Source organism: Aquarana catesbeiana, linkage group LG01 (assembly GCF_042186555.1).
Source record: "Aquarana catesbeiana isolate 2022-GZ linkage group LG01, ASM4218655v1, whole genome shotgun sequence".
Lineage (NCBI taxonomy): Eukaryota > Metazoa > Chordata > Amphibia > Anura > Ranidae > Aquarana > Aquarana catesbeiana.
In genome coordinates, this window is record NC_133324.1 from 580,995,331 (window position 1) to 581,008,163 (window position 12,833).

Below are 12,833 nucleotides of genomic sequence, written 5' to 3' on the forward strand. Positions count from 1 at the left end.
ATTCCAACATTGTTAAAAGTTAGAAAGTCTACTTCTCACCATGTTTAACACCTTATGTGGAAGGCATACTTTACTTGGTAAGAAATGCAAGGCCTCAACCTTAGGTGATTCTCCAAGGTTATGGTCTCAAGGTCAGGTCACTGCCTTTACTGTCAAGGCACACTCTGCACTTACTACTTTGAGTGCTTCTTAAACTCTATGGCATCAGGCTACTGTTTCCCAGATTTGCAACCCTGCCACATGGTCTTTGGTTCACAAGATTTCTAAGTTTTACCAGGTTTGATATTCAGTACTTATCCAATGCCATCTTAGCATAAGGTCCTTCAGGCAGCTCTTTTATCTGCAGGCAGTCTTTATTTTTCTTTTGTTTAGGGCTCCTGTTGGTATTTTCTCGCTGTTGCCCACCCCTTATTTAACTGCTTTTGAAAGTCCTGCAGGTGAAGGTTGAACTCTTTCTGTGTTGCTCAATGGATGAGAAAGAAAACAGGGTTTTTTTGCTCCCCGTAAAATCCTTTTCTTGAAGTCTGTTGAGGTACACAGGTCACACCCAACTTTGTTTATGATCAAACTCTCAGTACTGCTTAGATACAAAACTGCGGCATGCTAGTTGTAAGAGCTTATCTTGGACTGGCTTACTTCTTTTTTTTTTCTTTGCCACTGTCCAATCCTGAGCACTGTAAAACCTGATTGTCTTTCTGTGTCCCTCAATGGACTTCAAGAAAAAGGCTTTTACGGCAAGTGCAACGATTTTCTAAAAATTAAAAAGGTGTATTCATACTATTGATCTCTAAATTACATGTAATTTGTCTGTTTTTTTTTTTTTTTTTTCTTCAGACTGTAAAACCAACAGTTCAGACAATAACAGTTGGTGGTGTTAATGCAACACCACAGTTCAAAACAATTATACCGCTTGCAGCAGCTCCAAATGTGCAGCAGATTCAAGTCCCTGGAAGCAAATTTCATTATGTAAGGCTTGTTACTACATCAACAGCAAGCAGCGCCACATCTGGTCAGAACCCAAGCACCAGCACTCAGCCTCTCCAGCAAGGTATGATTTTCTGTATCTAGCTTATATGTATGTGGCCAGGTATAATATGCATGAGTACTGTGTTGGTTTTTTTAATTTTTGGACAGTGGCCAGGCAGTGTATATATACGCCCTAATCAGCTTTTCATTCCCTCTCCAAGCTCTATATCTACACTGGATATTCATGTCTGGTTGATGTGTGCAGCCTAAAATCTCTGTGCCCTCTGCTCCTAGGGTCTAGGTCATCTTTTGCGTTTTTCCTAGCTTTTCCTAGCTTCTACTCTGTCTAGGGAGGTTTATTCATCAGTCATGCATGACTTTATGGGCCAAACTATGCAAATGTTTGCCGATTCTGAATCTGAATTCAGAAGCCACAATCGTGCTCCTACACATTCTCTTGCAGATTCTGCATCTAAGTTTGCCCATGGCCTCCAAGTTATCAGCCGCTCAGACTGCCTGATGCTAAATCTGTCTAGTTTGACTGAATGAACCTGCCTGTGAGTAGTTATGATCTTCTACCATCACTCCCAAATATGAGACCGCTTAAGCTCTTTTTGATGATGTGCACAACATGATAAAGCTAGAGGATCAGTCTTTCGGTTTTACCAGTGTTGTTCCCAGTCTAGGATCCTTTATAGCTCTTAAGACTGCCAAGACCTTTCTGGTGCACCCACTGTTCCAGGTCTTCCTTTATGAAGACTGGAAATATTCTGACAAAATATTTGTACCTCCCAAGCACCTGTTAGCCTTGTGCTGTTTGAGGAAGACTGTTTTAAAAAGTGGTCTTCCCTCTTTGTGGATCTGACAGTGTCCTGTCTTAACAAAGCATCCCCCATTTCAGTGGTGCATGTACCTGTCCTCAAGGACTTATCAACAAGAGTCTAGAGGTTTTTTTCTAGAATCTTGTACTTTCTGGCAGGCCTTGCTTTGCATCCTGCTTTGGTTATGACCATGATCTGTCAAACCTTAACTGACAGGTCTAAGGCTATTTGAAGAGATATCACTATGGTTGATCCCTTTGTCTTAGAATGTTTGGATCAAATGGCTGTAGCTTTGAACTACAGCTTTGATTGGCCGCTAGAGGTTTCCTATCTTGTTTCATGCATAAGTCTCACGTCAGTTCACATGTAGAGAACACTTTGGTTAAAGTGTTGGACTGTGAAATCCGCATATAAGAAGTGCTTGCTCCGTGTGGTATGTGAGAAACAACATCTTGAGGTATGCTTAGCTACTGATGGTAACACGCACCTTTTTCAGCCAAAGAAGCCTATGGCTCAGTCTGGGAAAAAGTCTCTCTTGGTACTTTTCAGGGTCAAACTCTTAAAATGGAGCTTCAGCCTGTAAACAAAAAATTAAAAAGTCAGCAGCTACAAATACTGTAGCTGTTGACTTTCAAAAAACATACACTTATCTGGCCCAAGATCCAGAGAGGTCCTCCCCCACCCGGCTCTTTGCCTATCTTTGGGTGCAAGCGCCAGCATCTTAAAGTGGTTGTACAGCTTGTTTTTTTTTTTTTTTTAAATAACAAACATGTCATACTTACCTCCACTGTGCAGTTTGTTTTGCACAGCGTGGCCCCGATCCTCCACTTCTGGGGTCCCCCGGCGGCACTGGTAGCTCCTCCCCGCTTCGTATAACCCCGTAGGAGAAGCGCTCTCCCGGGGGATTACCTTGTGGGCGCGCTCCCGAGTCCAGCATTTGCGCCCATAGATGCCCACATCAATGGATTCGATTGACAGCAGCGGGAGCCAATGGCTGCGCTGCTATCCATCTATCCAATCAAGAGCTGAGACAACAGAGGGGAAGAGCGCGTCTCCGGCGTGGGAATTACAGGACTCAGGTGAGTAAAACTGGTGGGGGGGGGAATCAGAAGTTTTTTCACCTTAATGCATATGGTGAAAAAAAACATGAGGGTTTACAACCCCTTTAACTGTGGACAGCTGACTGTGACTCCTTGTGGCTTCACAGCCGGCTACCCACTGTGCATGCACGATCTGTACTGTGCTCTGTGACTGGTCCTGCAGTCTCCTGGGAACCATGATGTGTCCTATGAGGCTCTGGGGAAGGCCGATCTTCAGCAGGTACCGTTTCAAAATCTGGTACCCGCCTCAACCCCCCCCCCACCCCAAAAAAAAAAAATCCAAATGTGATAGAGGAGGGGGTGGTGGGAGGAGGAAGAAAAGTGGAACTTCCCCTTTAAGTTTAAGCACAAGCTCCTGCAAGTCCTGGGACTACAGGTCTGTCAAACCCTCAAACTCTCTTCAGCATGAAAGTGCTTTTTCCCAGACTGGGGGATGTCTGTTAGTCTTTGTGGGCTTTTGAAGGGTTGCATCTTAGAGAAATTGGGTGCAGGAGGTAGTTTCCATAGACTACAAGCTAGATATTCTCTCCTAGCCCCCTCCTCAGTTTATCAGCTCCAACCTTCTGTCACCCTACATATTAGTAGATCTCTAGGCATCCCTAGCATGTATTATTGTACAGTGTTTCAGTGCCCCTGTTCCTGTGGCAGATCTGTTTAAGGGTTTCTACTTCAACATGTTCAGTTTCCTAAACAAATGGAAGCATCCGTCCATCTTGGATCAAAGAGTATTTGGGCCCAGAAATTTTGCATAGACTCTACCAGGTCTCCCAGCCTTTTTGCATAATAGAGATTTTCTGGTGTCTGTGAACATCAAGGACTTGTAGCTACATGTCCCCATCTTTTCAGCGCATCATGGATTTTTACAGGCTCAACACAAAAGCCTGCATCTCTGATGGTATAGGGGTGCATTAGTGCCTAAGGAATAGGCAACTTGCACAACTGGAAAAGCACCATCAGTGCTGAGAAATGGTTTGGGGGGTTGTTGGCTCAATGGTAGTGCTTTCCAGTGAGTTACATAGTTAGATTGAAAAAAGACACAAGTCCATCTAGTTCAACCATAAAAAAAAAAAAATAAAAAAAAATATCATACAATCCCATATACCCAATCCTATACCCACAGTTGATCCAGAGGAAGGTGGAAAAACCCCCCAAAAAAGCATGATCCAACTTGCTACAGCAGGGGAAAAAATCTTTCCTGATCCCAGAGAGGCAATCGGATTTTCCCTGGATCAACTTTATCTATAAATATTAGTACCCAGTTATATTATGTACATTTAGGAAAGAATCCAGGCCTTTCTTAAAGCAGTCTACTAAGCTGACCAGAACCACCTCTGGAGGGTGTCTATTCCACATTTTCACAGCTCTTACTGTGAAGAAACCTTTCCATATTTGGAGATTAAATCTCTTTTCCTCTAGAAAGAGTGCCCCCTTGTCCTCTGTGTTGACTGTAAAGTGAATAACTCAACACCAAGTTCACTATATGGACCCCTTATATATTTATACATGGTGATTATATCCCCCCTTAATCTCCTCCTCTTTTTTCAAGAGTGAATAAATTCTGTTCCTCTTATCTTTCCTCATAGCTGAGCTCCTCCATGCCTCTTATCAGTTTGGTTGCCGTTCTCTGCACTTTCTCCAGTTCTCCGATATCCTTTTTGAGAACTGGTGCCCAAAATTGAACTGCATATTCCAGATGAGATCTTACTAATGATTTGTACAGGGGCAAAATTATATTCTCTCTCTCTCTCTCTCTCTCTCTGGAGTCCATACCTGTCTTAATACAAGAAAGGGCTTTCAGTCCACTCCATTCATGCTCTTTAAGGACTTGCTGGCCCACCTTTTATTCATAAAAAGTTCATACAGAAAATCTTCCCACACAGGGGTTTCCACCATCAACATGAACGTAAACAACATTCGGCGTCGTGGCTCTGTCTAGCAGCATCGCTGCTCAGGTCTGTTGTCAGCAATTAGTCTCTTCTTTTCCTAAATGTTTACAGAGTGTTGTCTAAAGAGGGGATGATACACTGGTAAATGCGACCCTGTCCCAACTTTGAGATGTGCTGCTGCCATCAATTTTAAAATGACCTTGTGTGTTTTTTTTTTTTTTTTTCTTTTTTTCTTTTTTCTTGAAATGGTACATTTTACCATTTCTTCAGTTTAAACACAGAAGAAAACCATCAGCGCTAAATGAATGCCTGCCATCTAATCTTGTATGCATAAAAGACCATCACAAAAACAGAAATGGGGAAATCTTCCACTGTATTTCTCAGATCATACAATCCATCAAAAATCTGGTGATGAGCAAGCTTTGCTGCCCTATTTAGATAGGGGAGATCCTTAGAGACTAACAAAACACACAAAGAGGGTGCACTACCCATGTGCATTACCATATAACCATTTCATTAAATTTAAATAAATAAAAATATACTTGTGTATAAACAGACACATCGATGATCCAATAATTACAAGTGATGCCCATGCACATAAAGGGAGGCTTTCATGTTTACAAGGAGAACCCTGTTCATCAGAGCTAACAGAGGCACACTGACCTACATGAATATATAGCACTCAATTATCAAATTGAGGACAAACTACAAGACACCTCCCACTAGCCAAATCCAGGGGAAGAGCTGAGGTGCAGCCGGTGACCCCTGCCAAGCAGCCACAGCAGACTCCATAGCCCCATGGAATATGCCAGCAGACTATTATAAAAAGATAAAAAATACTTATTAATAATAATGCATGCATGTATAAATAGTGTGAAAACACCATGATGGCAAAGTCTTGGAAATACTAGGTGTATTGGCCACATGGAGATAGTATAATAAGATCAAAAAAAAATTGTAAGCCACAGCTGTGGCATTGTTCAATTGAATTCAGGCCGGGGGGAGGGGGAGTTGACAACAGGCAAGTTGCTTGTAGCACCTGGATGTTGTTTGGAAGCATTGATTCTAACTGAGGCCAGCAACCCTGAACAGACAGAGGGCCTAGAACTAAGAGTGGCATACATTGTGACAAATGTCTATTGTAAAAGGAAACAACTGCCCCCTGGTGCCAGGGGCAGGAGCCCCTATAATGGGGACCTCTTGGTTCAAGGGTGTAACTGGGATCATCTTGCCCTATGCCATGAGAATGCTCCATTGCGTGGTTTCTGAGTGGAATTGAGCACATGGAACTGCTTTGAAGATTAATTTCACCAGTACTCGCATGTAGCTCCACAGGGAAGACTGACATCATGGATTGAAGTTGCAGAACCTGACTCTGCACCTTCATCAGTATCTTCTGGGGCAGGAAGTTCCTGGCCTGAAAAGTAACCAGGAGAAGGCCAGAGTACATCATGATGATATTAGGGATGACTTCTCAACAATCTTGATATATCTGATGTCCTCCATGGTCAAAGGTGGTGTGATTTAACGAGTCTAAGGCCAGGGATGTCTGCTTTTCGTAGCAACAGATAATCAAAATCGAATATCCAATCACTATCTCTAAGACCCTAAGCTAGTGAGAGGACCTTTTGTGAACACTCTTGGATTTAAGGCAAGACCAAATTAAAGGGCCACAAACTTAGTGGTTTCTCACAGCCAAGCGAAGAAATCAATGATGACCTCGAAAGATAGTATAGTGTTTCAATATCACTTTAGTTTATGTAAATATACATTTGTTATTTCGTTGGATGCCAAGAAGTCTCTGTAATGATGGGATATCTTTAAAGTTAAAGATGGGACAAATATTTCTTTTTTGGTTTTGGAATTATAAACTAGGTTTGAATTAAAACCTTTCGGTTGGGGGAACAGGAATGATAACCCCGTGGGAGAGTAATCCCTGTAGGACTAAAAAGAGGTCCAGCCAACATTGCTGAGACATGGGAAGAATCAAGGCGGAAAGTGAAACTCTGTTTTTTAGCCTTTTTTATACTACCTCCCTCACCCATGTATCAGCTATTTGAGATTCCAAATCTCTACAAAAGCCATCAGGCACCCTCCCACCTTTGGCAAAACTGGTGAGGGCAGTTCATCATGTGGTGGTGGATTAGGATCCCTTGGTTTGCCTTGGACTCTTAGAATCTCTGACCTCAAAAGATTAGAAGAAGACTGGTGGGTATGGGAACTGGAACCTAAATTGGAGGAATGTAAAGCATGTTTTGATGCAGGATGGGAAGGTGTCAACCTGTGTCAATCCTTAGCATTGCGTAGCTGGTCATTTAGGGGAGTACAGGTCCACTTTCAAATAGCTCATGCTGCCTCAATTAGAAAGGAAACAGTTTCCTTTTGTTTAGGTGAGACAACTGCTGACTAAAATTTGGCTGGTGGGTTCTGCTCTTCTAAAAAAGGAAGGGATTCTGTGCCTGACAACAACCCTTTGAAGGATCCCAGAGGGAATAAAAAATAGTAAGCATCTGTGTCAGATTCTGCAGAGGAAAAGTGGCTGTGGATGCTTTAGGCCTCTGAAACCAGGGGGAGCAACGCGTCGCACTGAGTCATAAATTCCTGCATAACTGTAGAGAAATGCCTGCACTGTGAGACAGGAAGAAGAATGAACACCTGAAGTCGAAGGAGAGGGGTTAGAAATGGCTGCTGGAGTAAGTGGGTCTGACTGGAAGACAGTACTTGTAGTTCATTCATTCATGGCTCTCTGTGAGTGAATGATGTCAATGCGTGTCCACTTGGCACCATGTTGCACCCTAAATATGGATTTAACATGGTATTGAAGATAGAGTTAGTCTTTAGCCAAAAAGAAGAAACCAAGAGAAGGCAGATGCTTGACCTCACAAGAAATTATGTCAGCAGTGTTCCTGGCCAAGAAGAAGAATGAGAGGTTCTAATTGAATGAAGTGAAGCATGTGATGTCACTTCCCCACCTATCCACCTCGTCCAATCAGTGAACATTTTGCATTCATGCAGAAAATGCAAAGCATTTTCAGAATGGCGCCCGTGCTGAGGAGCTGATGTCCTGTATTATCAATGCATTAGGATGGCTGCTCAGCATGGGACCCAGAGGCAAGCAGAGATCACTCAAGTATCAGTGTCTGCTTCAGTGATTTTTCATCTTTCAGGGAACTCGCCCAGGTATGGTGAATACATAGTTACTTTGGTCCAAGCTGTAAAAATATACTGTGCTAGAATTCTTTATAAGGCATTTCTTATTGCAGATGCGGGTCATTGAGGTCAAGAGTCCTTATGGCAGTTGCTGACGGGGATCTTGGGTCATTTAGTCTAATTATCTAGTCTAAGATTAATATGTATTGGCAGTGCTTTTTTTTGTAGGGTGTGGACAACATGTGAAACAGGACTAATTTTACATTTTTTAGATTTTAGCAAAATAATACAAGTAATGTTCTTTTTTTTTTTCTTCCCCCAGCTAAACCAGTGGTGGTAAATGCTACGCAAGTGCGGATGTCTGTTCCTATAGTTCCAGCACAGGCTGTCAAACAAGTAAGTGTAATTTTTATTGACATTTGAATCTCTGAGGAATAGTTGAGAAATCAATCAACTCAATAAGATGCATGAAGATGCATGTTTTACATATTCGCATAAATATACATGGTTATACATGTTTGCATAAAGATGCATGATCATGGTTGCACAAGGTTGCATGGTTGCACAAAGATGTATGTTTATTCATGTTTGCATAAATATACATGGTTATACATGTTTGCATAAAGATTCATGGTTGCACAAAGATGCATGGATATTCATGTTTGCATAAATATACATGGTTATACATGATTGCATAAAGATGCATGGTTGCATAAAGATACATGTTTGTATAAATAGACATGGTTATTCGTGATCGCATAAAGATTCATGTTTATACATGTTTGCTTGGATATACATGGTTATACATGATTGCATAAAAATACATGGTTGCATAATGATGCATGTTTAGACATGTTTGCATAGATATACATAGTTATACTTGATCGCATAAGGATACTTGATCGCATAAAGATACATGCTTGCATAAAGATGCTTGTTATACATGTTTGCTTAAATATACATGGTGATACTTGATTGCATAAGGATACTTGATTGCATAAAGGTACATGACTGCATAGGGATACATGGTTACATAAAGATGCATGTTTATACATGTCTGCATAAACGCATGCTTGCTTATTGCGAAAATGCTTGTTTCCATGGGCACATGTTGCATGAATGCGCGTGTACAGCGTTCGCTTTCATATTTTGCCTAATTGCATAAGCGCATGCTTCCATAGATGCATATTGCTTAAACACGTTGCCATGTTTTCATTTGTACTGCATACGAATGTTTATTTACATTAAGCTGTATACATATGTATGTAGTCCCAGGTAAACAAGTACATATGTGCTTATTTGCATAGGACTACGTGCATATGGGTTTATTTGCCTGAGTGCTTGTTTGCCTGGGGGTACATGCGTGTGTGTTTATTGACCTTGTACTGCATACATAAATGCATGGATGGCAAGAATACTTGTATACCTACATGTTTGCATACCTATGGGGGTTGCATAGAGGTAAGCCAACATGGTTTTAGGCCTGCATCCTTGGAGGACTGTATATTAGGTTGGATAATATAGTTGATGAATTATTTACCTGTTTTACCAGTTAAATGGTTCCAGAAAAGAGAGGCAGCTGGAGGAAGCAGGGTCACTCCTCTCAGTTTCAGGGATCTGGTGGTGTCCACATCTCCCAATGGACAGTGGTGTCGGGTGCATCTGAGCCACTGTGGTGTTTGGCATTGCAGTGTTTCATGTCGCATTCATTTTTCAGACTGCGGCCACATCACCTTGATCATGCCTGATCTCGGTTGATGGAAGCCTAAGCAGGATCAAGCCTGGTTAGTATATAGATGGGAGACTGCCCGGGGATACCAGGCGCTGTAAGCTTTCCCCACCTGGGTTAGGGAGGCATCCGAGGCTACTGGGTTTTGAGAGCATTTCAGGCCAGAAAATCTTAGGGCAGTCTCTGAGGTGGTTTGTTCCATCTTTAGCCGGCAGAAACCTGGTAGGTTAAATGCACCTCTTGGGACTGTCTGGGTCTGTCAGAGTCGTCAGTCTTTTGCCTTGCATTTGCTCTTGGAGCAGAAGTTATGGGCTCATTATTGTGAGGCAATTAAATGGTAGCAGTTCCAAAGCCAAATAGGGACATGACGTCTATCTTAGGATCTCAAGCTGCTGAACATCCTTCTGTTTCAGATAGGCTAGATTGTTCAGTGATAAACTCTCTGCAAGAGGTAGATTTTGGGGTCCATAATCATCTGTAAATGCACATCGTCATCTGGCATTTTGTTTCCAGGCTTATCAAAGATTTCTGTAATTGCAGTGGAAAGCCGTTTTTTTTTTTTTTTTTTTTTTGTGATTCTTCCCTTTGGGTTGGTCACAGCTCCGGAGGGTTCTCAAAGCGTCTAGCCCCAGTGGTGGGCTTGCTGAAGACACCGCAATACTCTTTACCTCAATCTTTGCTCAGGGAGCAGTCAATTCCAGGGGTTCCTTCGGTATATTTCTTCAGAAGGAAGCTGTGTTTAGGTCAAAGTACGTTCTCTACATACAGCCCTACTCCAGGTCTTGGTAGAGGTTCATTCTCTGTCTGGAAGATCCAAGCATTGCATTGATGGAAGGCTCTGTTTCCGGGATTAAAATAGAAGTAAAAGTGAAATGCAGCGCTAAAAATGATAACCAATGGTAAAAGGCACATCAGACATGGTGACCGTTACCAATATATACATAGCTGAAACACATGAAGCATAATACCAAGAAATTGAATATTAGACGGGATATAGTAAAGTCCCAATGTATGGCTATGAATCTGATACAAGAGAGTCCCAAACATAGGCTAAATATGAATGTTGGACTGATGTAGAAATCTTCTCTTGTATATCATGAGTTGTACGATCATGGGAAGTGAATAGATGGAATACGCTTACCAGCAGGAGTGGATTCGGATGCCGGTGACACCGAATCAAACTGGCTCTGAGATTCTTAATGGACATTGGTTGGACGATGGTTGGTCCTGGAAATCCCAGATCTCGAGGAGGATCTATCCTCTATGGTCCACGTCACGACTGTCCATTCAGAAGCCCGAGGGGGAATTCTCCGCCACAAACAAGTCTCCAGAGCATGGATGGTTCCCAAAAAGATAGGACGCCAATAGTGCAGATCAAGTGACGTAGTTTATTGGATATAACCAATAATCAACAAACGATATAAAAACGTGATCACGTGTAAAACAATAAAATCAAGTGTAGGAAAGAGGCTCACCCGACGCATTTCATCCACATGGACTTCAACAGGGGCTGCCCCTGTTGAAGTCCATGTGGACGAAATGCGTCGGGGAGCCTTACGCTTCCCTACACTTGATTTTATTGTTTTACACGTGATCACGTTTTTATATCGTTTGTTGATTATTGGTTATATCCAATAAAATACGTCATTTGATCTGCACTATTGGCGTCCTATCTATCTTTTTGGGAACCATCCATGCTCTGGAGACTTGTTTGTGGCGGAGAATTCTCCCTCGGGCTTCTGAACGGACAGTTGTGACGTGGACCATAGAGGATAGATCCCCCTCGAGATCCGGGATTTCCAGGACCAACCATCTTCCATTAAGGATCTCGGAGCCTGTTTGATTCGATGTCACCGGCATCCGAATCCACTCCTGCTGGTAAGCGTATTCCATCTATTCACTTCCCATGATCGTACAACTCATGATATACAAAAGATTTCTACATCAGTCCAACATTCGTATTTAGCCTATGTTTGGGACTCTCTTGTATCAGATTCATAGCCATACATTGGGACTTTACTATATCCCGTCTAATATTCAATTTCTTGGTATTATGCTTCATGTGTTTCAGCTATGTATATTTTGGTAATGGTCACCATGTCTGATGTGCCTTTTACCATTGGTTATCATTTTTAGCGCTGCATTTCACTTTTACTTCTGTTTACAATATTGGTCATATTTTATGTAGCTGCTTTTCACATTGGGTTAGCGCAGTGTTATTTATATTTTCTCTGTTTCCGGGATGTTGCAGAGCAAAAATTGGTGCTTGATATTCTTCCTTTTCAGGAATTTGGAAAATAATTACCACTGATGCCAGTCTCTCTAAGTTGACTTGAGGCTGGCTACAGTTCAGTGGGCTTGATCTCCACAGGAGAGAATACTGTCCAATAGCTTGGAATTTTGTAAGTTCAACCTGAAAATGCCTCTGCAGGCATATATATATATATATATATATATATATATATATATATATATATATATATATATATATATATATATCTCTCAACCACTAGGGTGGCACCAGAGGTCATGCGACTGAGGGAGGTGTACCACATTCTGTCTGGGACAGTGCAAGTGCTGTCTCTATTGCCAATACATATTCTAGGGATAGCATAGTGGCAAGGGGGAATCTAGATTACAAGTTCTACAACAGTTTGGAACAGGTGTGTCCGGGACAAGAGTCCCACTGCCGAAAAGGGTACATGTACTGGTAACGTCTCAAGGTCTGGTTCTCCCTTATTTGACGTTTTTTTTTTTTCCCCCGTTTTGGATTCTGCCACATCTTTTGTGAAGAATCCGTAAGGTGGTAACACTGATATTAGTGTTGGCCTAATTAGCCCAGGGGCGCCTGGTACACAGGCATAGCGAGTCTTGCGGGGGTTGCTCCTTTGGACACTCCCAGTCCAGCGGGACCTGATGGTTTTGAGTCCTGTATCTCAGCACTGTTGAGCCCCTGGAAGCCAGCTTCGGGGAACTTCAGTTACAAGACTTGAAATATTTTTTCGCCTGGGGTGAAGCCAGGAAGTGGCACCTGCAGAAATCTGCGTGTGGGAGATTTTCTTTTTTTTTTTCCAGTCGGTAGAGGAAAGGAGTTTGGCCGTAAGTACCGTTAAGGGTCATAGTTCGTCCCTATCCATTTTTTTTCCAGTGGCTGTTGTTTCTCACTCCTTTGTTTCATACC

General features: G+C 42.2%; 1 protein-coding gene across 2 annotated transcripts in view; it reads left to right on the plus strand.

Annotated features, from left to right (window-relative positions):
* LIN54 (lin-54 DREAM MuvB core complex component) overlaps positions 1-12,833 on the plus strand; it is an 84,115-nt gene that overhangs the window by 29,238 nt on the left and 42,044 nt on the right. For both annotated transcript variants that reach the window (XM_073597853.1, XM_073597854.1), the window contains 2 exons: positions 835-1,048; positions 8,246-8,319. In XM_073597853.1, the coding sequence (XP_073453954.1) occupies positions 835-1,048; positions 8,246-8,319 (288 nt within the window). The remainder of the gene's footprint in view (positions 1-834; positions 1,049-8,245; positions 8,320-12,833) is intronic.